Genomic DNA, 21,890 nt, shown 5'->3' with positions numbered 1-21,890 from the left:
TTCCGCCCTCCTAAATCTCTTGAAATTGCACTCAAATGTTTGTTCAATAAGTATTTTGGTGGTCATTGTATATAATATTGTAAATACTGACAGGAAAGTAAACTTTTCCATGTTCTAAACATGTCAAAAATAGTTTGCAGACGGAAAAGAAAGTTGGGCCAGGCTCTTGGTGAGCATTTAAACCGAAGGACTTGTCGCCAGGACCTCTTCGAGTGCGAAAGCAGGCAGCTTAGGTCCTGCAAGCGGCTGGAGTCACAGCAGTCAGAGCTGAATCGTCCTTTCCAGCTGATTACGTTACCCTGGCAACCAGCAAGAAGTACAACAAACGAGCTACTCCATTCGAGATCCATTCCCACAATCTGTGCAGCACTGCTGGGACATCCTCACCTCACCTTCGACCCTGAGGAGCATACAAAGTGCTTGGAAGCAATCCAATTGTAATGGCGTACTCGGTGACGCCACATCGGGCCAACCTGGTGCTGCAGATGCTGCTGCAGGCCAATACCTATGTGTCCATGGTGTGGGCCATGAGCTACATGATCCACATGCTCATACGCGTGAGTCTTCAGTTCAGATTACCCCTTTTGGAGATGTGCCAGCTAAACCACAGCTTTCTTTCCTGCAGCTGAATTACTTGTGGAACCTGGAGGGCCTGTCCATGCTGGTGGCCTACGTCCTGGCGGTGTCCGCTGAAGCGATGCGCCTGTACGCCGGCTACTCTGTGAACCTGTGCTCTGGCGCCACCGCCATGTGGCTGCTGCTCACAGTGACTCCCTGCATCCTGCTGCCCGCCATGGTCTTCCTTCGTCTCGCAGCTGCCGGCCGCAGCTTATGGCTACGGATCATCACGAACGCCGTGTTCGCGCTGATTGCACTCGAGGTGATCGTGTCCCTGGTGCACTTTGTCATCTGCAAGCCAGGCGGTAGGATGCCGCTGCACCTGGAAGAGGAGCAGCAGCCGGAGGAGGAGCAGCAGCAGTCCGCCAGTGTGGGAACGCCCACGAGAAATGAGCAAAAGCGCCGCGTGCGACGCTCCCCAGAATCGAAGTGATGAGCTGAGCAGCTGCAGTTTATAAGTAAGGCTCTGAGGTTTACTTGGACATTGGCATAAATAATAAAGTAGGTTAAGCTATTTAAGCTAAGCTAGACTACGCTAGGATAAGGAACGATGCGATCAACGCCGATCACACCTTCCGTGCATCGTCCAAATTGTGCGCCTTCAGCAGGGCATCGATCGAGTCCAGATGGGCGCGCATTCGCGGCAGAAAGGTGGTTAGCACCTCGATGTTCTCGGCCTGGGCGTCTCCCTGGCCCAGCAGCTGGCTGCGCGTGGGCACCCAGCTGTAGATGATCTGCAAGCGAAGAATGACCGCAATTAGCCAAAACGGATTGGAAGTCTTCGATGCACTCACCTTGATTGTGCTCTGGACAATGAAGCCGTGGTAGGGCTTCAGGGTGCGCTCGTAGGCGTCCTGCAGGTGCTGCTTCAGTGCCTCCTTGGCCTGGGCATCGTTGTAGATGTTCTCGAAGAAGGTGCAAATGAGCTGGAGGCCGCGCTTCAGCCAGAGCAGCGCGTTGGCAGCAAAGTCGTCCACGTTCACATTCAGCACAATCAGATCCTCCAGATACTGGTACTTCAGCACATCCGCTCCGTAGGCTTTCGTCAGTTTCTAAAAGTGGCAATGAAAATGCATCATTCAATTCATCATTTTTGTGGGAAACCAAGAGCTACATCTTAAACAATCTCCAAAAGCTTGGCGCCCAGCTGAACTTACGTTTATGTTGCCGTTCATGTCGCTGATCACGGGTGTGAATAGTTTGCCGAAGCTCTCTGCAAAATAAAAAAATAGAAATAACAGATAGCAGTGAGTGAATTGATTGGCTTTGGCTTTGGCTTTGGGTGCGTTGTTATCACCTATGACGGTTACTATCTCCTTGGAGGCGGCGAGGAAGGCCTGTGTCTCCAGCTTATCACTGGCATCGCCGATAGCCGGAAATCCCCGCAGCGCCTTGAACTGAATGCGCGCCGATCCCTCGCTGGTTGCCATCGTGTGCTCCTTACTGCTCCGTTTAGTTCCGTCTCCAAAGCGCTCGCAACGCCAACTGATCGGTGTAAATCTGCAAACGAAGTTCACCAGTTGCTCAGTTTCGTGCACCAATATCGGTTGTTTATCTTATCGAACGGAGCGGAATAAAAATATTTCCCTACATTTCGTGCGACACTTGAACTCCGCTGCTGCGATAATGGAAACTGGGCTGAGCAAGTGCCGCGCGAGTACGTTCCCATTTGTTGGCGAGCGGGGGGAACGGGTTACGAGAGGCGGACTGCGGGTTACGGGGGGCCAGAGCTTTAACCCACCTCACAGCTGGCGTCTTGGATCTTAGAGAGCCGCTGAGCGCCACACTGAGCGCTCCACTCAATTCGATCCGATCCGAGCTGGCGCAGCACGAAAACCTGATTCAGCGCAGCTCCGCTGTGCACCATGGGCTGAAACGCACTTTTGCGGCTCAAACTTGGGGCTGTTTGAACTTACAAAAAACTAAATTCTTTAGTTTAAACAACCAACAAAAAAAGTAATGCTATAATGGTTTTAGCATTAATCCTATAGCAAAAGCTAACTAAAAATAGTTGAACACCGTTTTTCGAGTTGTCGAACATAGTTTTGAAAAGTTGTAGTGCAAATTGGTAATGTTTAAAGCGAAATTTGCAGATAGAAACAAAAACTAATGAAGAAGACAATGAGACGAGCATTTAACTATCACGCAATAATAGTAACGCCGATCCACTGATAACGCTTATCAATAAATTTATTGATAATACCTATGTTAATCTGGTGTATTTTCTATTTTTGTTTTTGTTTTTATTTTTACAGCACTGCGATAGTCAGAAAGTTTGATTTTGTGGAACCCACCAAGGTGAACGTCACCAGGAACTTGGCCATAGAAGGAAAGTGACTCACCGATGTTGGGTGGCAATTGGGCTGCGGTTTTATCAGGCTGGTGATTTGTTTGCGTGGCGGGGGAATCTTTCCACGGAATGTTTATCAACTTAATTGATTGCTGCCTAATTGAATTGCGTTCAAACAAAACGATATCTTAAGTTCACACTGTTCTTGGGGCATAGTTATAAAGCTATTAGCAGGTAATTTTCAAAATATATAGAAAGCCTTTTTGGTTTCACAATTCAGATACGTTTTGAATTCGCTTTTGAAGTAATACTTTGAAATATATATCATATATTTTGTATATATATACAATTTAAACTCAATTTTTTGAGAAACTCCTATCATTATCATATCGTTATATTCCAGGGACGAAGGCAACTCACCTAGTGCTCCTGCTCCGCGAGCTCCGCCACCCGCGCTGCAATCCTAGGAGTCGCAGGACAGCCGCTTGGTATCGCCACTGGTGGTCAGCACGAAAACGTAGTGGGTGCACTGCTCCGCGAGCAGATGCCACAGGGAGGCGGGCAGCTGAAAGTGGTGCACGGATGCCTCCTCAAACTCCTCGTAGTGGGCCACCAGGCTGTTCTTGTTACAGCGCAGCTCGACCAGCCGGATGGGCCTGCTGGATCGAATCTCCCGGGTGTCGTGGTTCAGCTGGATAGTGGCCGCTTCAAAGTCGGCGGCAGCCGTCTGTTCCAGTTCCAAATTCAGCCAGCGATGATGGGCCAGGATCACGGCACAATTGCGCGCAAAATAGAAGCTATCGTGGCGTCTCTGGTTGTGATAGTTGTCCAACAGTTGGCTGCTGGGCTGCAGTTTCAGTTTGGTGATGCGGGCACGGTTCCCTGCGGCGGCGGAGGGGGAGGATGATCCGACTTCGGATGAGTTTGTATTGCCACCGGCGCCCCTTCTGGCGTCCACAATTCGCTGCGGCAAATGCTCCGTGGGCTGGTCCACGGTCAACACACGATTCAGATAGTCGAAGCCCTGGCCCATCACACCATCGCTGGTGTGGCCCAGATCGAAGCAGTGGCCCAGTTCGTGGCACACGGCGCCCAAGGTGCTGGCATACACGCCACCATACGTCCTCCGGTAGTTGCTCTCGTCCGGCAGGCGGGCGATGTCCACCCGCTGCGCGCTGCGCACACAGTCGCCGATCTCCGCGAAGCTCGTCGGCCAGGCGTAGAAGTGGGCACTACCAAAGAGCGCCAATCCGCCGCCACCGAGCGCAGCGTGTCCCTTGAGATGCCGCCGGATACTGGCGTACGAGGAGTCACCGCTGGCCACCACCGCGTCGCCGTCGTAGCGCGTGCAACCCACAAAGGCGACGAACTTGAGGAGTAACTGGTGTCCCCACTGCGGGCAGGCGATGATTTCGCCGGCAAAATGCTGCCACAGCTCGTCTTCGCTCTTCTCCAGCGCCTGTTTTCGGGTCAATTGGCTGCGAAAGGAGCAGCACTTGCCGTTGAGTGTGAAGGTGCGATTGGGAAAGCCGGCCGCTTGCAGTTTGTGGGCGTAGATGGACTGCACCAGGCGCAGGTTGAGATCTATGAGGGAGTGCACCTTGTGCTGCTGCTCCAGCGGCTTCTCCTCGTCCTGGCAGAGCAGGTAGAGCGGCTGCACCCGGTAGGAGCTGCGGCGGGCCCTGTAACTGAAGCTAATCGTACGGGTGGCCGTGCAGGATCGCAGCTCTAGGAGGCAGGCGCTTTCCTCCTCGCGATCCGCTTGTTCCAAGTCGAAAAGGAGCTTAAACTCGCCGCCGGCCGACAGCTGGGTGAGCTGCTCCTGGGACAGATGCTGGGGCAGATCGAGGATCGCCTTCAGTTGACGCGCCGTGGAACACTTGGGCACCAGGCGTCCCTTGACCAACAGCAGGCCGTGCTCCAGGCGCTCCGACTCCAGCGGCTGCTCAACCTCGATGCTGTGCACGCGCTTGCAGCCGGCGGTCTCGCTGCTCATTGCCAAATTCTCGCCAGGATTTCCGGTTCTGTTTTTCTGCTCAAATCAAAATCCAGACTCCTAAATCCAATTGGAAAAGCCGAACAAACGGTTAGTGTTGCCATACCGTGAAAATAACCGGTACGCTAGCGGACTAAAGCTAGTTGCTGCAAGTCACCAACCGGCATTGTAATCGATAGTAAATGTAATTGAACCGTGTTTTTGGTCAATTCAATACACAAAGTTATTTCTTTAGGCTTTTATTGGGTAAAGTCTACTCAATCGCATCGTGTTATGTACGGGTAATAGTTTTGTTACGCGCTCTTCCGGTCTTCTTATCGTTATCGGCTTCTCGATAGCGCTTCCTATATCGAAGTACTGCCATGCCCGATAGAACCAGTCACTTATCGCCTCCCAAAATCGATGACAGTTTTTAAATAATTGGTGAAATTATTTGATAATAATAAACTGTAATCAATTAACTCGTCAATCGCAACTCTGGATGCACTTGGCGTTGCGGACATGATCGCCGTCGCAGAACCGCCGCTGGAGTTTGTGCCGCGCGGCCGTCAGTCGTCCGCGGAGCATCCGGGTCCACATGACCAGCCATTGGCGCGCCACCAACTGCCCACCACGGAGCACGTCCTGCTGCAGCGCCTCCAGAATGTGAACATCTCGTCGGCCGGCGAGGACTGCTCACCGGGCGGCCAGGAGTCGTGGACGGTCCGGGAGCTATACGATGACTACGAGGCCTCCGAGGAGCGGGCCGACCGGCGACGCCAGTTGATCGAGCGGACCAAGCGATGTGGTCCCCAGGCGGCGGCGGCCACCCAGCTCACATCGCTGCCCCACAGCCTGCTAAATCCGCCGCTGGAGCGACGCGAGGAGCCCATGTGCGACTATATGGTGAACAATGAGGAGGAGCTCTATGTGCATCGGAACACGGTGGTGTGGACGCAGGGCTTCAACGATGACGATGATCCCGAGAATGGGGTGTACAAGCGCATGTGTTTTACCACCGATACACCGGTCCGCTTCGCCTGCTTTCTGAATCCAAGTTTTGTGCGCGGGCGACTGGCGCAGCTGAAGGCGGCTGTCCAGTCGGAGAACGACCAGCTGACCGCCATCTGTGTGATGGATCAGGACGCGCTGCGGGTGTACTGCAGCGACGGCGAGGACTTTCTGGCCAATCTGGACTTTCCTGTGTCGCAGCTGTTTCAAACCAAGCATGGCCTGCTGATGGAGAAGGACTCCAGCAATGCTTTGATATCCCACCTGTCCATTCCGATGCCGCGGCTCTTCTCCATGTCGCATCCGCTGCACGAGGCCTGTCCCGTCATCCTGAAGACGGCCACCAGCTCCACCGGCTACATGACCGAACCGGAGTACAGTGTGGTCTACTCCACCGAGGAATCGGATTTGGTGCTGCTGTACGATGCCAAGCTATTCAAGCATTTCGTTGCACGCCTGCGTAAGGTGACGCCCGAAGAGGTCAACTATGTGAGCCAGCAGATGGAGCTGGGACAGACGCTACTGGGACCCAGATCGATGGCAGGCAATAGCTTCAACTCCACCAAGCAAACTGGAGGTGAGTTGATTGCAATGTCAGCAAGGGCATTCCAATTATTCACTGTGTTTAATTGCTAGCCACGCCAAAGGCGACGAATGTATCGTTTATGGGCAGGAATAACACCACCACCGGCATGGGCAACCTCTCCAAGTTCGGACTCAGCCAGTCGCAGTCATTCAGCGGAGTTCTCGGCCAGTCCAAGTAGGTTTAAGTCCCTATCAACCAACACTTACATATTGATTTCCTCTTATTCCCGTTCAGCCGCGCTTCCCTGGGCACTCCATTGAGTCAACTGCAGAGCAGCATTAGCCAGCAGTCCATGTCCGTGAAGGATATGCGCAAGATAACGCACGTGAAGCCGGCAAAGCCCATTGAACCGGAATTGTGTCTGGAGCATATTTGGACGGAGAACACCTACGGAACGTCTGTAATCTCAAAAATATGTGACTTTTTTTGTACTAAAATAGTTTGTCCCTTAGTCAACGAGAGTTCTGCGAGATGGCCACCCGAGCATTCATTCACACGGACTTGGTGGGTCAGACCTTTCTGTGCTATCTGCTGCCCCGCTCCTGCCGCCTTCAGTTGGTCCGCCTCACCGGCTACGGAAGCAGCGAGGTGCAGCTCTCCACACTCGCCTCCACGCTGTCCGCCAAGGATGCAGTGGGTCTCAATAGAATGCACATGATTGCCGTCCTCGATCCGAGTGGCAGCTTGATTCTATACACTGGTACTGTGCTCATTTCCAAGGTGCACATTACACCGTTGTTGGCGCCAACCACCATTCCCACACTGCTGGTAACGCCCACGGCTGCCGCGGCAACTCCATCTCTTGTTAAAACACCTGTGGCAGCTGGACCTGCAGGCGGCAATCCGACCGGTAGCAGTTCTTTCGTGGAGGTGCGAAGAAGCAGCCTACTGCCCACAAAAGCTCCGGGAGATGTGGCTGCCTTCGATGAGGAGCTGCACATGCTGTCGCCCATCCAACCGCAGCCGGTGTCCTACACACAGCGGCAGGCACATAACGTCTGCAAATCCCTAAGAGATCCGGCGGGAAATCGATTGACACTGGTTTATGCCACGGGCAGAATGCTCAGAATAGCGCTGCCCCTTCTAAACGATACACGATTGCTTACCAGATGTGTGGCTACTCTACGGCAGGTTCTAAATCCGACACAGTTCCTGCACTTTGTGATCCGTTGGTACAGCGCCAGGAATCCGCCGGGATCCAGGGATTACTCCATAGAGCAGGAATGGCTGCTATTTCGGTCCACTCTGCTCGCCCTAATGGGTCTGACTGCTGCCCCGGATGTGGATGCGGGCGAGAGCTTCGGTAGATGTGCCACGCCACCGTTGCACACTCAATTTGGAGGCGTTAGTACGACCGGATCGGGTGACGGATCCAATTGCAGTTCTAATTCCACACTGGGCGCTCAGGATGAGCCGAAGAAACGGCGAAAATACAATGATTGCGAGGATTTCACGGACGACGACTGGGAGTTCCTGCTGCTCCAGACGACACTGGCTCCCTGTGGAGCCGATGGACACAGCTACAGCGTGAACACCACGGGGCTGCTCTTTCAAATGATACCCGCCATCTTCTTCAGCCTGCATTTACTGTACGAGGATCTCAAACTGGACGCTGTCTTCTATGCAGCGCTTCCATATCTGGCAACGGTAGGTTGAATAAATTATATGATTCATTAGTGGGTTCCTTACACTATCTCCTACTTGCAGTTCCTTCACCAGCTGGCCATCGATATGCAGCTGGATAGCTATGTGCTGCACTACATTCTGGACTTTCCGGAACTCTCGAATCGCACGGGCAAGCTCTCGTTGCTGGGTGCTGAGCACGGAGCAATGATGCTGCACCAGGAACTTCTGAGGGTTCCGGCGCCCAGTGTGTTTGCCCAACTGGAGCACATTATCGTCGGCGAGGAGGAGGTGATGCCTTACAGCTTTTTGGAGTGCGTTAACGAGAGGAGTCGCAATTTACTGCAGCTCGTATCGCTAGTGGCTCATGGGCAGGAGCGTCTGAAGCACTGGTGGCAGCTGCTCGAGATCCCCAATGCCGTGCAGGCCAACTATCCACGGCGGGCTAAGCGTAGTATCACGGCGGATGCTCCGCGCAGCCACCAAATGCTGGAGCTGCTCCTGGCCATGCGTTTGACACGGCGCGACATTGAAAGATTCCCGGCGGCAGTGCATCTGATCGTAGCGGAGGCCCTGGAGGAGGCACGTCTATCGCCGCCCATGGGCTGCAGCACGGCCACCTATGAACTTATCCTGCGACCGGAATTGGCGGCTCACGCACAGTTGCCGTTCCTAGAAACGAGCACTGGGCAACCGCATTGTGGTCGCGTCTACAAGGAAGATTCCCTGTCAGCGAGGTGTCCACCAAACGCAGGATCCGAAGCTGATATGCCGGACCAATTGCGTAACGACGACATGGACAACATGGACACAAAACTGCTGCGATTGCGTTTTCCCGATGACATGCGGGTGGAGGAGGTGCGCCGTCTGCTCAACAGCTCAGAACCGGTGGTCATTGAAGTGCAGCAAGCGCCGGGAACCAGTGATCACGAGTTCATTGAGGAGCAGGAGAAGCAACTGTATGCACTTTGTGCCCGTACAATGACGCTGCCCCTGGGCAGAGGTATGTTCACCCTGAGAACGATGATGCCGCGGCCCAGCGACAGCTTGACCATGCCCAAATTGTGCCTGGTGGGCAAGGAGCCGCTGAAGGGCACCACCATCGAAATGCAACAGATCGAGTTCCCTGCCAATATGCAAATGTGGCCATCGTTTCACAATGGTGTGGCCACCGGGCTGAAGATATCGCCCCAGGCTCAGGACATTGACTCCAATTGGATTGTCTACAACAAGCCCAAAACGCAGGCGAACAATGCTCTGGAGCACGCTGGTTTCCTCATGGCCCTGGGCTTGAATGGTCACCTGAAGACCCTGTCCTTCATGAGTGTCTATAAGTATTTGGTTAAATGCGATGAGATGACCAATGTGGGACTGCTGCTGGGCATTTCGGCTGCGCATCGCGGATCCATGGATACGAAAACCACAAAGTTGTTGAGTGTTCACTTGGAGGCACTGCTTCCAGCCACCGCCATGGAATTGGATATACCGCAAAGCACACAGGTGGCTGCACTAATGGGCATTGGTTTGCTCTATCAAGGATCCGCAAAGCGTCATATAGCCGAGGTGCTGCTCCAGGAGATAGGCCGTCCTCCAGGGCCTGAGATGGAGAACAGCGTGGAGCGCGAATCGTACGCAATGACAGCTGGTCTATCCCTCGGATTGGTTACCCTCGGCCAGGGTGAATCGCCGGCGGGACTAAGGGATCTCCAACTTCCGGATACGCTTCACTACTACATGGTGGGTGGAGTAAAACGACCCATTTGTGGCTCACAGAAGGAGAAATACCGACTGGCTTCGTTCCAAGTTCGTGAAGGCGATACCGTCAACATAGATGTCACTGCTCCGGGTGCTACGCTCGCCCTGGGACTTATGTTCTTCAACTCCGGGAACGCGGCCATTGCCGAATGGATGCAGCCGCCGGATTCCCGGTATCTACTGGACATGGTGCGTCCTGATTTTCTCCTGCTGCGCACCATTGCCAGGGGCTTGATCCAGTGGCAGAATATCCGGCCGGACAACGAGTGGTTTCAGGCACAGTTTCCGCAAACACTCCGCGTTCACCTGAGACTCCCATCGCGCGAGGATGAACACACCACCGATAACAATGATGTGGACTACGAGGCCATCACGTGAGTAATTCAAGTTGAATATTAATTAAGGCGATACGACTAAGATGTTCCTATGTTCCTGTCTAGGCAAGCCTATTGCAACATCATGGCAGGAGCTGCCTTCTGCATTGGCCTCAAGTACGCGGGCACTGAGGATATGGTGGCCTTTGCCACGCTGCGGGCGGTAATCAAGGAGTTTCTCGGTTTCCCCGGCACGCCGATGGGTGAATGTGCCGGTCGCACCACCGTGGAGAGTTGCCTAATGGTGCTGCTCATCTCGATCTCACTGGTGTTCGCCGGCTCCGGCAACTGTGAAATTCTTCGCATAATTCGGTATCTCAGATCGCGAGTGGGACCACAGTATCCGCACATAACCTACGGCTCCCACATGGCCATACACATGTCGCTGGGCCTGCTGTTCCTTGGCGCGGGTCGCTTCACCATTGCCAAGACACCGGAGTCGATTGCTGCCCTGGTCTGCGCCTTCTTCCCCAAGTTTCCCATACACAGCAACGACAATCGGTAAGGATTTGGGGATTTGGGGCAGCAAAGTGGTAGCACACTTAAGCCATCATTATTCTTTTTAGTTACCATCTGCAAGCGCTGAGGCATCTCTATGTACTGGCTGTGGAGCCGCGCCTGTTCCTTCCCCGGGACATTGACACCAATCAGCTGTGTCTGGCCAACATATCCGTGCTGGAGGTGGGTGCCACCGAGCTGCGCCGCCTGCCCATCGCACCCTGCATCCTGCCAGTGCTGAGCAGCCTACAGCAGGTGGTGGTGGACGACGAGAACTATTGGCCAGTGTGCTTTGAGCGGTCGCGCAACTGGCATCAGTTGGAAAAGGCGCTGGAGTTGAGTGCACCGATTGATATTAAGAAGCGTACGGGCTGCCTTTCTCACTTGGAGGATCCGGACAGGCTAAAGAGCATGCTGGCCCAGACGTTGACGATGGAACAGAGCATCTGTTGGCAGATTGACATGAACGATCTGCAGCAGTTTGCCAGCGAACGCATGGTTAAGCAGTTCCTGAGTCGCTGCCTGGACACCAAGGGCACGGCTTTGAGTTATCCAGAGCTGGTGAAGCGCCACCAGATGATGCTGCTCTTCTACAATGCCGTGGTTAAGGATCGCATGCATTTGCTGCCAGTTTACCTAACGCTATACGATGTAAGTGAATCCATTTTGGCGTAATCTGACCGAAAATTTAATGTTCCTTGATTTTAGCACGTAACCAAGTCCATGCTGAACAACATCGATGTGTGGCAGTTGAAGCTCATCGATGCCTATTTGAGTCGCAGCCAGGAGTCGGAACATCCGCTCATCTCCGTGGAGCTCATCCAAATGATGCAAGAGCTCTTCAAGCAGGAAATGGAGGACTCGACGCGCGAGTTGTGCCTGCCGCTGCGCGAGTTCCTCAGCCGAAAGCGACTGGATCCCAGCTACGTGACCACCGTCAGTGGGCCGGACTTGCAGCGAGCTTTCTGCGTGATCAATTACTATAACCTGTTGCCGAATATGTTGAATGGGGTGGACTTGAGCACGGGCACAGTTAACTATATGCGTATTCTATATGAATTCCGCCAACTGAATCTCAGCGCGCACACCATCTTTGGCCTGCTGAAGATCCTTCAGTCACTGGCCACCGAGGTGGTGACTCTGGATGAGGCAGCACTACTGGCGTACACCATGGGCGCCCAATGATCCCCGATGGAAGTACTCTTTTACTAGACCTAGAATATTTGCAGTGATGTCTACGCCGGATATTCATTGTACATGTATTTCTATGGTTTTCTGTGACGCCATTGATAATCATAACTTTGCATAAAAGTTTGACGCCCAACTCCTGAATTTAAATTGTTATAAAATGAAGTCGAAACTTTTTGGAAATGAAAATATGCATGCTAGTTTCTTAATGTTCAACGATATGAGCTAGCACAAACGTTGTATAAAATATATTTAAAAAGAAATAGCCCATACCGTTTGCAAAAATGAATAAATTCATTTTATTGTAAAATGATTATCCCAAAAAGTTTGGGTGCGTCTTAGGTGTAGAAAATTCTGGAGTATAATACGCTTGAGATTTGCGGCATACCTTGGTCCCAAATTTAACCGGCATCTCAGCCTTGTCTAAATGCTACTACGATGTATAAGTTATCAAAATAACAAATATGTACAAAAAACTATGTGCTATAGCCATGCTATGCTATAGTAATGCTAATGTATTGACCCAGCCATCCGCTCCGCTTCGGAGTTGGAGGCTTCACTGATTCGCTTATCTCCCGTGCAGCGTTTGTACAGATAGATGCCCAGCAGTGGTAGCGGCGTCATCACGGCCACCGATACAGGCACCACTGTGGTGATGTCCGCCTCCGGCGATTCCAACGTGGTCGTGAGCAGGAAGATGGCGATGCCTGTATTCTGGATGCCCGTCTCAATGGCGATGGTCAGGGCGTCGGCTGAATTTTGGTGCAGCAGCTTGGCTGCCAGGAAGGCGAAGATGTAGCCCAGACCCGGCAGCGCCATGCCAGCGACGACGATCTGCAAAGGAGCGTTAAAACATCAAATAGGTTGACACAGTTTGTACGTTCCAAGGGATAAATATCCTTAAACTAGTAGACAAGAGAATAGAGCTCACCTGCCAGGAGAACAAATAGAAGAGGTAAAAGTTGTTGATGATCGCGAACACGATGATGAACAGGATGATGAAGGCGGAGATGGGCTTGAGCAGGCGGACCAGCACCCTGGCAATTTGGGGCATTCTCTTCTGGACGAGCAGTCCGAGCAGGAGCGGAATGATGAGGCTGCTGCTGTAGGAGGCAATCTTGCCGTAGGGCACTTTTATGCCCGCGCGCTCGAAGATCAGTTGGCCAAGTGTGAGGGTCCACAACGGAATGGTGGCGAAGGCGGCCACATTGGAAACGGTGGTCATCAGCACCGACAGGTGTATATTGCCGCCGAGAACGGCGGACCAAGTGTTCGATGCTCCGCCGCTGGGCGAGATGCCAGTGAAGAAGAGACCCAGCTGCATGGCCGGCGCCTGGGGGAAGATGAACACGCCGAGGGCGTAGCTGAGCAGGGGCATGCCCACCACCTGCATAACGAATCCGATCGACGGAGCGGTTGGCCGGGTAATCAGACCCCTCAGCACGTCCAGATTCAGGGCGGCTCCAAAGCTAATGTACAGCAGCGACATCAACAATATGATGGTGCCCAGGAATATGTCATCCGCCAGACGTTTCGGCCGCTTGATCTTCACGTCCAGCGTGCTGTCGTTGCTCCAATTGGTGGGCAGTTCACTGGTGTTTTGCTGGCCATCGTACAGCTTCACTTGAATCTTGGTCTGACCCAGAAAATGGGCATTAACCACGATGTCACCCGTCCAGTCGCGTGTCTCCGTGCTGAACACATCCAGTGATATCGTGGCATTCTCACCTGGCACACTGGCCAGATCCGTGTCCACACTTTCCAGGCGAAAGTGGTAACGCCCCGGCTGCTGCAGCGTGGACGGTGCCACATTCTCCAGCTTCAGCTGCACCCGATCCCCGCGCTCCATCTGCAACGTGAGCGCAGCTGGGCGAAAGTGGGCCATCCAGCCGTGGGTGGATGCGAATCCCAGTGCCAGGGTAAGCAGTAGGTAGCCCCATGCCCAACCAGGACGTCTGTGCGGTGACATTATTCTCGCCGCCACTTGGGTGATGTAATATCTTGGCCGGAATGTTTTCGCACGCAACAAGTGCTCCAACTGATATGAGCGTGAAATCTCACAACATCGCGGTTTACAATTGCAATTGCAGGTGGGAGCGAGATGGCGGCATGATATGACATGCGGGTGCGAGCGGGATGGCGACGGCAACCAGCTGGAAATCAACGAGATCTGCGAGAGTCGGCCATCTCTTATCGCGAATCCCCTACATTACAATTGGGACGATGCGGATAACGATAACGATAAGCAAAAGATCGTAAAACTGCATGGACGTAGGTCGAAATTGAAAAGGGGATTCAAGTTAAGAGATTATATAGTATACATATAAATAGCAAATTTAATTAATTTATTTTCCGCTGTTTAAGCCACTGCAACATTGTTTATAAATATAAATATAAAATCATATCAGTTTCGCATTATCAGGCCAAATTTGCTTACGTATTTGTGATTGGGAACAAAAACTTTTGGTAGATTTGACGGGCCTAGTTTTACTAATCAAATTAATGAATTTCGCATTTCTTCCAGATGTCTCGGTTCGCCCTTGATCTTATTGTATTAAAGAAATCTTAATTTGTTGAGTCACTGTTTTTTTCAAGTTGTAATTGTTTAATCAGATTGTCTTCACACATCGTATGTTTTTGATAGTCAACACGTGCTTTTAAATAAGAAGAGGTGTTTTAAAGCATCTTTATCAACAATGACAACAATGACCTTTAACTAAACAGCGTGTCAGAATTTATGAATATTTTTTAAACTTTTTATGTTTCGACTTTTCCAAACCCATATGCCTCGCTTTTTGGAGGGGAAAGAAAACACATTGGAGCTGTGTTGGGTTTTCTCTCGCTGAGAGTACGTGAGATGGGTTTTTATTGGAGCTTAGGTGAACAGTGAAATGCGCAAACAATAGATAACTAGTGTGGGTCCGTCGTCTCCGGCGCCGCGGTCCGATTCGTCTATGGATTCGGGTGCAGAACCGGTTGGCGAATCGGGTGCTCAGTACCGGTAATGGTCGGGCTTGAAGGGACCGCTCTGCGAGACGCCCAGGTAGCTGGCCTGCTTCTCCGTCAGCTTGGTCAGCTTGACGCCCAGCTTGTCCAGATGAAGGCTGGCCACCTCTTCGTCGAGGATCTTGGGCAGGACGTGCACACCAACGGCGTACTGGTCGGACTTGGTCCACAGCTCGATCTGGGCGAGCACCTGGTTGGTGAAGGAGTTGGACATCACGAAGCTGGGATGGCCGTGGGCACAGCCCAGATTCACCAGACGACCCTCGGCCAGCAGGATGATGTGCTTGCCACTCTGCATGGTGTAGCGATCCACCTGGGGCTTCACGTTCACCTTCTCTTTGGCATTTGCGTTTAGCCAGTCCACGTCGATCTCGATGTCAAAGTGACCGATGTTGCAGACGATGGCGTCGTCGGGCATCTGTTGCAAGTGCACGCTGGTGATGATGTCCCGGCAGCCGGTGGTGGTCACAAAGATGGAAGCCTCCTTACTGGCCTCCTCCATGGTGGTCACCTCATAGCCCTCCATCGCCGCTTGCAGGGCGTTGATGGGATCGACCTCGGTGACGATCACCCGACCACCGAATCCCTTCAGCGCCTGGGCACAGCCCTTGCCAACATCACCGTATCCGGCCACGCAGCATACCTTGCCGGCAATCATGACGTCCGTGGCGCGCTTGATGCCATCGATCAGGGACTCGCGGCAGCCATACAGATTGTCGAACTTGCTCTTGGTCACAGAGTCGTTGACATTGATGGCCGGGACGCCGAGACGACCATCCTTGAACATCTTGTACAGGTTGTGGACACCGGTGGTCGTCTCCTCGCTGAGGCCCTTGATGTTCTTCAGATACTCGGGGAATTTTTCGTGCACCAGGTTGGTCAGATCGCCGCCATCGTCCAGGATCATGTTCAGGGGCTGGCCGTCGGGGAAGACCAGGGTCTGCTCGATACACCACAGGTATTCCTCATCGGTCTCACCCTTCCAGGCGTACACGGGCACTCCGGTGGCTGCGATGGCCGCCGCAGCGTTATCCTGTGTGCTGAAGATGTTGCAGCTGGACCATTGGACCTGGCGAAACATGGAAATGTAGTTCAATGCGTTGATGGATGGGCAGCATTTTAAATTCCATTGAAATTTACATACTACTTATCAATGATCAATAACTAAACACTAAATGGGAACTTTAAGGATATAGCTTATGCTCGAAATGGTTGCCATGTGCGAGGATTGAAGAGCAAAAGGTGCTGTGTCAGAGGAAGTAACAATCTGGTGCTCTTATCTTGGGCGCCTTGAACTTGCCCCCCTGCTAAACGAAAGTTTTGTTATTCAAATTAGTGCGTAAACAAAAGATGATAAGGGACCAGCCCTTGGACAAAGCTTAGAGATACCTATCTTTCTACATATTTTACAGAAGTACCAACTCAATAAGTGAAATACTATAATGGAACTATGGTATTTGGATATGTTTTTAGTACAAATGTTATCAATGATTAAGAATCCCTAAGGGATTTTTGTCCGTTTTTAACTGTTTTGAAATGGTTTTTAGTTAACTTTGTTTAGCCCTACAGTTGGGCACATATTTTGAATGTTAGGATGCATATAATCATCTCAAGCGCCAAAGAGGCACGAAACCCACCTGGGCGCCCAGTTCGACGAGGGTCTCGATGAGGACAGCGGTCTGGACGGTCATGTGCAGGCAGCCGGTGATGCGGGCGCCCTTCAGGGGCTTAGATGGGCCGTACTTCTTCCTGCAGGCCATCAGGCCGGGCATCTCGTTTTCCGCAATGATGATCGCCTTGCGTCCCCATTCCGCCAGACTGATATCGGCTGTCGAGTGGGATAATAAAAGGGAGATAGGGTCAGATAAGCGGGCACTGCTGATTTATACACCATACGGTCTCAATTTGTACGTTTTTTCCCCGGCAACAACGTGCTTTCCTCGGTTTTTGCCGCTATTTTAACCTCAGAAACATGTGCTCATAGATGGATGCGATTCACCAGCACATGTCGCCTGTTGCCGGCCGGAGATTTGATTCGAGAGTTCCCTGTTCAATTGGGTTTATTTATAACATAACTCACCGACTTTGTAGCTGGGCTTCGACATTCTTGGAAGGATTGGGTGTTAGACTTGGATGCGGAGCAGACAGAATCGCACACAACCGAATTGGAGACGCGGGCAGCGGTAAATGAATCGAATCGCAACCCAAAACACTAGAATTCCAATTGCGGAATGGCGGCACCAGGGCTGGGAACTGGTTCCACGGAGCTGGTTCTGCTGAACTAGTTCCACTCGAAACGATTATTGTCATTTAAATTTGAAAATTGTATGAAACTTGATGTTTTTAAATAAATTGTATTTCGTTTTTTTATATCGTGCTACCATTTTTATGAAAGGTACTAATAAGAATTTAAATTATAATAATTAAATTTCCAATCGAACTGTGTTTTCAAAAAAAAATTATATTTTTTCACTTATCTTCAATTTTTGGTGATGATTTTATGCCGAAAATCGTTTTTCTGTTATTTTGCGACTAAAAATATGAGTATTTTGATCATAAAATTCGAAATATTGGGTCGAATATGGAATGGCATACCTCGTTGAGCTCGTAATTAAATTTCCAATCAAACTGTGTTTTCAAAAAAAAAATTATATTTTTTTCACTTTTCTTCAATTTTTGGTGATGATTTTATGCCGAAAATCGTTTTTCTGTTATTTTGCGACTAAAAATATGAGTATTTTGATCATAAAATTCGAAATATTGGGTCGAATATAGAATGGCATACCTCGTTGAGTTCGTAATTAAATTTAATTAATTAATTAAATGAATAACATTTAAAATGTAAATAACATAATTCTTGCGATAGCTGACTGTCACACTGTTATTTCCAACGATAGTTTATCGATGCTGGCCCACCACTAACACCGACATCGATAACAGAGCAGAGTCATAGGGAAAATATACACAGCGAAAAGTAAAGTGCGAGTCAGTGCGTTTTCCTGGTCATCGAACAGCCGTATCCAAAGTAGAATCCTCATGTCCGGCTCCGGTCTCGACGAGAATCCCTTCGGGGAGCCCAATCTGGACAATCCGTTTGCGGTGAGGCGATAAAAGAGCGTGGAGAGACAGCGCGGAAGCCGAAGAAAAAACCCATCGCACATACACGCACACGTACGCAGTGGTGGGGGTGTATGTGTGCGTGCCTGTGTGTGTGTGTGTTGGGTGCATTCGTCACATATGTTGAATGAATTGGTTTCTGATTGGGATTTCCCGACTTCCTCCGCAGGACCCCGCCATCCAGCAGGCGCGGCGACTCCAGAGCGGCGCCGCCCTCGTCTCCCTCGAGGATTACAATCCGTTCGAGGAGCAGGCCAAGCCGCAGCTGCAAATCAACTCGACGAACACGGCAGCGGTGGTCCAGCCGCTGTCGCAGAACATTCCGCCCCCGCAGACCAGTTCCCTGGGCGCCTCGGCGCCGAGCACCAGCATACAGATCACCTCGGAGGAGCTGCAGGTAACCCACTTGGCCGGGCGTCTCGCATTACCGCCCACACAACAGTGAGCACACTGCGGTGTGCCGGCTTGGCCACATCCGCATTACTCTAAAACCACATCTCGTAGAGTCTGTACACTGAACACTCGGAAATAACCAAAATAGACCACACCACCCCGTTCCAGTGCCCTTAAAGTCTGCACAGTAATCACTTTGCCAGAGTGACGGATTAGGGCGTACAGGCATATCACATCTTACGCTCCATTAAGAGTCACAAAGATAACCGGGCTTATCTGGATCTGCAGACAATGTATCCGCTTTGGAGCATTTATCTGGCTGAGACTAGAGGCGGCTATTGGTTGCCAAGCCGAATCTTCACTGTACCAACTGCGGTTTCTCTTGATTTACTTGGCTTCTTCGGCCCTACACAAAAATACAAGAAATACTAGTTGAATGCTAGTTGCTAGACCTAAATACATTTGATTTGGTGACTTCAGTTTGCACATTATTCTTTATTCATGTACAGAAAGATATGTTATATTAACTATATACAGGTCAAATGCCCTATGTCTGTTTGTATGACATTTTACTTTGATTTTTATTACATCTAGCGCCGGCAGGAGGAGTTGGACCGCAAGGCCGCCGAGCTGGACCGCCGCGAGCAGCAGCTGCAGGGCAATGTGCCGCAGCTAAACAACTGGCCACCACTGCCGGATAACTTCTGTGTGAAGCCGTGCTTCTACCAGGACTTTGAGGTGGAGATACCGCCCGAGTTCCAGAAACTGGTCAAGCGATTGTACTACATTTGGATTTGTAAGTATTGGTTTTTTATGGCTGTGTTTTCTACATGGTTTCGCTGATAAGCGGTGCCATAGGTTGCGGATTAGTCATCGCGTGTCGTCCACAGACCGATGCCACTACTAATCAGATATATATGGCTAATGGTTTTGGGGGTGTGCGTGCCTTTGTGCAGAATTGGTATGATTTGCATGTTATCAGTACTAAAATCGTTTTGAAATGCATTTCTAGCATTATTTATTGCATGCATATATGCTTTCCCTACAGATTATACCACTATGCTATCATTAATGTGTGTGCCTATTTTAAATGCTTTCTCCGACAGTTTACACCATGACGTTGTTGGCCAACGTGATTGGAGGTCTCATTTTGCTGTTCCATGCTGGCGAATTCGAAACCTTCTTCCTGGCCATCTTCTACACGATGCTCTTCTCGCCCGCCTCTTATGTCTGCTGGTGAGTTTATACCGTGAAGCTTCTTAAATCCCGACCTACGGAACATGAATAATGTGATGTGTGCTTGCTTTTCAGGTTCCGACCGGCGTACAAGGCGTTCCGCAACGATTCGAGCTTCAATTTCATGGTCTTCTTCTTCATCTACTTCTTTCAAACGCTGTACTCGATTGTGCAGGCGGTGGGCTTCAACAAGATGGGTTACTGTGGCTTTATTACGGCCATCGGGCAGTTCGATGGCAATGCGTCGGGCATTATCGTCGGCATTCTCCTTCTAAACGTGGCCTTCTGTTTCACAGCGGTGGCCGTGGCCAATGTGCTGATGATCACTAAGATTCACTCCATCTACCGCAGCACAGGGGCCAGTATGGCTAAGGCCCAGGAGGAGTTCACCACCGAGTTTCTGCGCAACCAGCACGTCCAGGAGGCTGCCTCCTCGGCTGTTAATACGGCCATTAACTCGCAGTTCAACAACAGCAGATACTAAGGCACACTCTGCACTGCTTTCCGGGGATCTGATCCAATCAAAAGGAGAATCAATCAATCAACCACGAACTCAAGCACTCATCCTGCTAAACTGGGACAGAAAGAGATGATAGCCGCGCCAGAGAGAGGGAGATGGAGAAGGAACATTTAATAAACATTGAAATAGCTTAACACAAAATAAAAGCAAACAAAAACATGAAACTAAAGCTAGCATTGGAGCATGGAGCTAATAACTATTTGCTTTTGTGCATAAACAATTCCTAGAATGCCGTCGTCTTTATTACAAATAATTACTGTAATGATAACACAAAAACATACAATGCATTAACAATATTTATAAACGGAGCAAAACCGAACTAGGAACTAAACTGAAACTAAAAAAAAAAAAAGAAAAACAAAAGGAAAACTAAAGCGGCCTCCGATGCCTTCGACACACAGCTGCAGCGGACTGGGAAGACAGGACATCTTAATCGCACGATATATGCCTCCAAATACGAGTATCTAGACTTAATTATTGTGTGTGTGTCCTGTGCAATAATTGGATTCTGATACTAACCCAGATTAACCAGGCGAAAGGGATGACACTGATGAGGATGATGCTGCTGCTGCTGCTGATGATGATGTTTTCTAGTTCTTTAAGTCATTAAAACGATATAGGAATACCCCCCACTCCCTCACACACGCAACACACACACACATACATATATACGAACTTATATATAACAAACATAATATAAATAATATATTTAACGCTTACATTATAGAACTTTATCTCTCGTCGCCTCGAACAGAGACAACAAGAAAGCGAAATTCATTTTTCATCCAAGCTGTGCTCCTCCGCCCCCTGTCCCTTGTCCCCTTTCCAATGTCCAATGTCCTGACTCCTCTTTTCCGCCTTCACTGTCCTGCACTCACATGAAATGTCGTGTTTTTTTGTAATCGTAATTGTTATATATTATCTATGTACATGAAGACAGCATATAAAATATTGATTCACTTAAGTATTCACATTTTTAGATACATTTTGTTCGTTTCTGTTTTGCTTGCAAGTCAAACTTATGTTACGACCTATTTAAAACTAAATTGAAAATAGTTAATGACGATCTATGGATGTGTATTTGAAATTCAAGCAAAATTTATGATAAATTCCAAAATAAATATAAAATACTTATAGATGTAAAATAAGCATTGTTTTTTTTTTAATTGATAGGGCGGAGGGAAAGCGAATTAAAATGTATGTATAATTTCGTGTGTTATTGAAGCCCTAATTACTTACTCAATTATTAAATAAAATTGGAAGCCCCTCAAATGACTGGCAAATAGTTGGGATTAACGCCTTAATCGTCTCTTAATTAACAGGAAGTATAAAATGCTTTTTAAAACTACTCGCCGACATTTGATTTTGAGAACTCATTCAGAGGAAAATCAATTAAAAAGAAGAAAAGTTTACGTAAGCCAGCCGGTAATTAAGACGATTGAAGATGGCCGAAAGTGAGTGCTCCTGGAAATGCATAGTTGCTGCACCCACGTCGCATTAACACGATGCACGCCCACATCTTGGGAGACCAACTCAGATTGATTTGGCTATGGACTTGGATTTGGATTTGGTTTGCCCGTAAGTGTGATGTTTGTCAACGAAAGATGCAAATTTGATTCGCTAAATGTGGAAATGTGGAAATGAGGAATTAAATCAACAACGAGACACACACACTCAGCCGTGAAATATGTGAGCTAAGC

The 21,890-nt window shown here is 50.0% G+C and overlaps 7 protein-coding genes across 7 annotated transcripts; 3 read left to right on the top strand and 4 right to left on the bottom strand.

Moving 5' to 3' along the window:
- The first annotated feature begins 25 nt into the window (after positions 1–25).
- On the top strand, positions 26–1,142 carry LOC6524828 (transmembrane protein 17B). Its single transcript, XM_039377679.1, has 3 exons — positions 26–79; positions 134–557; positions 626–1,142. Exons 2-3 carry the CDS (start codon positions 441–443, stop codon positions 1,049–1,051), a joined length of 543 nt encoding a protein of 180 aa, XP_039233613.1. The 5' UTR covers positions 26–79; positions 134–440; the 3' UTR covers positions 1,052–1,142.
- Positions 1,065–2,052, bottom strand: LOC6524827 (glycolipid transfer protein 1). Its single transcript, XM_002100633.4, has 4 exons — positions 1,916–2,052; positions 1,776–1,831; positions 1,413–1,670; positions 1,065–1,352 (listed from the first exon to the last, which is right to left on the bottom strand). Exons 1-4 carry the CDS (start codon positions 2,046–2,048, stop codon positions 1,185–1,187), a joined length of 615 nt encoding a protein of 204 aa, XP_002100669.1. The 5' UTR covers positions 2,049–2,052; the 3' UTR covers positions 1,065–1,184.
- Positions 1,982–5,036, bottom strand: LOC6524826. The gene is made up of 2 exons (XM_002100632.4): positions 3,329–5,036; positions 1,982–2,118 (listed from the first exon to the last, which is right to left on the bottom strand). Exon 1 carries the CDS (start codon positions 4,902–4,904, stop codon positions 3,372–3,374), a length of 1,533 nt encoding a protein of 510 aa, XP_002100668.1. The 5' UTR covers positions 4,905–5,036; the 3' UTR covers positions 1,982–2,118; positions 3,329–3,371.
- Positions 5,037–5,278: 242 nt separating this feature from the next.
- LOC6524825 (anaphase-promoting complex subunit 1) lies at positions 5,279–12,188 on the top strand. The gene is made up of 8 exons (XM_002100631.4): positions 5,279–6,471; positions 6,531–6,654; positions 6,715–6,876; positions 6,933–8,127; positions 8,188–10,232; positions 10,299–10,733; positions 10,799–11,381; positions 11,439–12,188. Exons 1-8 carry the CDS (start codon positions 5,406–5,408, stop codon positions 11,913–11,915), a joined length of 6,087 nt encoding a protein of 2,028 aa, XP_002100667.1. The 5' UTR covers positions 5,279–5,405; the 3' UTR covers positions 11,916–12,188.
- Positions 12,189–12,193: 5 nt separating this feature from the next.
- Positions 12,194–13,985, bottom strand: LOC6524824 (P3 protein). The gene is made up of 2 exons (XM_002100630.3): positions 12,850–13,985; positions 12,194–12,752 (listed from the first exon to the last, which is right to left on the bottom strand). Exons 1-2 carry the CDS (start codon positions 13,885–13,887, stop codon positions 12,429–12,431), a joined length of 1,362 nt encoding a protein of 453 aa, XP_002100666.1. The 5' UTR covers positions 13,888–13,985; the 3' UTR covers positions 12,194–12,428.
- A 760-nt stretch (positions 13,986–14,745) lies between these two features.
- Positions 14,746–17,164, bottom strand: LOC6524823 (adenosylhomocysteinase). Its single transcript, XM_002100629.4, has 3 exons — positions 17,005–17,164; positions 16,562–16,752; positions 14,746–15,993 (listed from the first exon to the last, which is right to left on the bottom strand). Exons 1-3 carry the CDS (start codon positions 17,027–17,029, stop codon positions 14,911–14,913), a joined length of 1,299 nt encoding a protein of 432 aa, XP_002100665.1. The 5' UTR covers positions 17,030–17,164; the 3' UTR covers positions 14,746–14,910.
- A 689-nt stretch (positions 17,165–17,853) lies between these two features.
- On the top strand, positions 17,854–21,473 carry LOC6524822 (secretory carrier-associated membrane protein 5). Its single transcript, XM_002100628.4, has 5 exons — positions 17,854–18,023; positions 18,211–18,438; positions 19,029–19,230; positions 19,541–19,670; positions 19,746–21,473. The coding sequence occupies exons 1-5, from the start codon at positions 17,961–17,963 to the stop codon at positions 20,152–20,154; spliced, it is 1,032 nt and encodes a 343-aa protein (XP_002100664.1). The 5' UTR covers positions 17,854–17,960; the 3' UTR covers positions 20,155–21,473.
- Positions 21,474–21,890: the final 417 nt, after the last annotated feature.

Source organism: Drosophila yakuba, chromosome X (genome assembly GCF_016746365.2).
Source record: "Drosophila yakuba strain Tai18E2 chromosome X, Prin_Dyak_Tai18E2_2.1, whole genome shotgun sequence".
NCBI lineage: Eukaryota > Metazoa > Arthropoda > Insecta > Diptera > Drosophilidae > Drosophila > Drosophila yakuba.
This window is presented reverse-complemented; position numbering and strand designations above follow the sequence as displayed.

What these genes read in the sequence shown, in the direction of transcription:
- LOC6524824 (XM_002100630.3), bottom strand. Translation starts at nt 13,887, where the DNA reads ATGTCACCGCACAGACGTCCTGGTTGGGCATGGGGCTACCTACTGCTT. An exon ending in TCTATTTGTTCTCCTGGCAG is followed by an intron (nt 12,753 to 12,849) that starts GTGAGCTCTATT and finishes GCTCCTTTGCAG; the next exon opens with ATCGTCGTCGCTGGCATGGC.
- LOC6524828 (XM_039377679.1), top strand. Translation starts at nt 441, where the DNA reads ATGGCGTACTCGGTGACGCCACATCGGGCCAACCTGGTGCTGCAGATG. An exon ending in TGATCCACATGCTCATACGC is followed by an intron (nt 558 to 625) that starts GTGAGTCTTCAG and finishes TCTTTCCTGCAG; the next exon opens with CTGAATTACTTGTGGAACCT.
- LOC6524825 (XM_002100631.4), top strand. Translation starts at nt 5,406, where the DNA reads ATGATCGCCGTCGCAGAACCGCCGCTGGAGTTTGTGCCGCGCGGCCGT. An exon ending in CTCCACCAAGCAAACTGGAG is followed by an intron (nt 6,472 to 6,530) that starts GTGAGTTGATTG and finishes TTTAATTGCTAG; the next exon opens with CCACGCCAAAGGCGACGAAT. An exon ending in ATACACAGCAACGACAATCG is followed by an intron (nt 10,734 to 10,798) that starts GTAAGGATTTGG and finishes TATTCTTTTTAG; the next exon opens with TTACCATCTGCAAGCGCTGA.
- LOC6524826 (XM_002100632.4), bottom strand. Translation starts at nt 4,904, where the DNA reads ATGAGCAGCGAGACCGCCGGCTGCAAGCGCGTGCACAGCATCGAGGTT.
- LOC6524823 (XM_002100629.4), bottom strand. Translation starts at nt 17,029, where the DNA reads ATGTCGAAGCCCAGCTACAAAGTCG. An exon ending in GAAGCCCAGCTACAAAGTCG is followed by an intron (nt 16,753 to 17,004) that starts GTGAGTTATGTT and finishes CCCACTCGACAG; the next exon opens with CCGATATCAGTCTGGCGGAA. An exon ending in TCGTCGAACTGGGCGCCCAG is followed by an intron (nt 15,994 to 16,561) that starts GTGGGTTTCGTG and finishes ATGTTTCGCCAG; the next exon opens with GTCCAATGGTCCAGCTGCAA.
- LOC6524822 (XM_002100628.4), top strand. Translation starts at nt 17,961, where the DNA reads ATGTCCGGCTCCGGTCTCGACGAGAATCCCTTCGGGGAGCCCAATCTG. An exon ending in ATTGTACTACATTTGGATTT is followed by an intron (nt 19,231 to 19,540) that starts GTAAGTATTGGT and finishes TTTCTCCGACAG; the next exon opens with TTTACACCATGACGTTGTTG. An exon ending in CCCGCCTCTTATGTCTGCTG is followed by an intron (nt 19,671 to 19,745) that starts GTGAGTTTATAC and finishes CTTGCTTTTCAG; the next exon opens with GTTCCGACCGGCGTACAAGG.
- LOC6524827 (XM_002100633.4), bottom strand. Translation starts at nt 2,048, where the DNA reads ATGGCAACCAGCGAGGGATCGGCGCGCATTCAGTTCAAGGCGCTGCGG. An exon ending in GGAGATAGTAACCGTCATAG is followed by an intron (nt 1,832 to 1,915) that starts GTGATAACAACG and finishes TTTATTTTGCAG; the next exon opens with AGAGCTTCGGCAAACTATTC. An exon ending in TTGTCCAGAGCACAATCAAG is followed by an intron (nt 1,353 to 1,412) that starts GTGAGTGCATCG and finishes CTTCGCTTGCAG; the next exon opens with ATCATCTACAGCTGGGTGCC.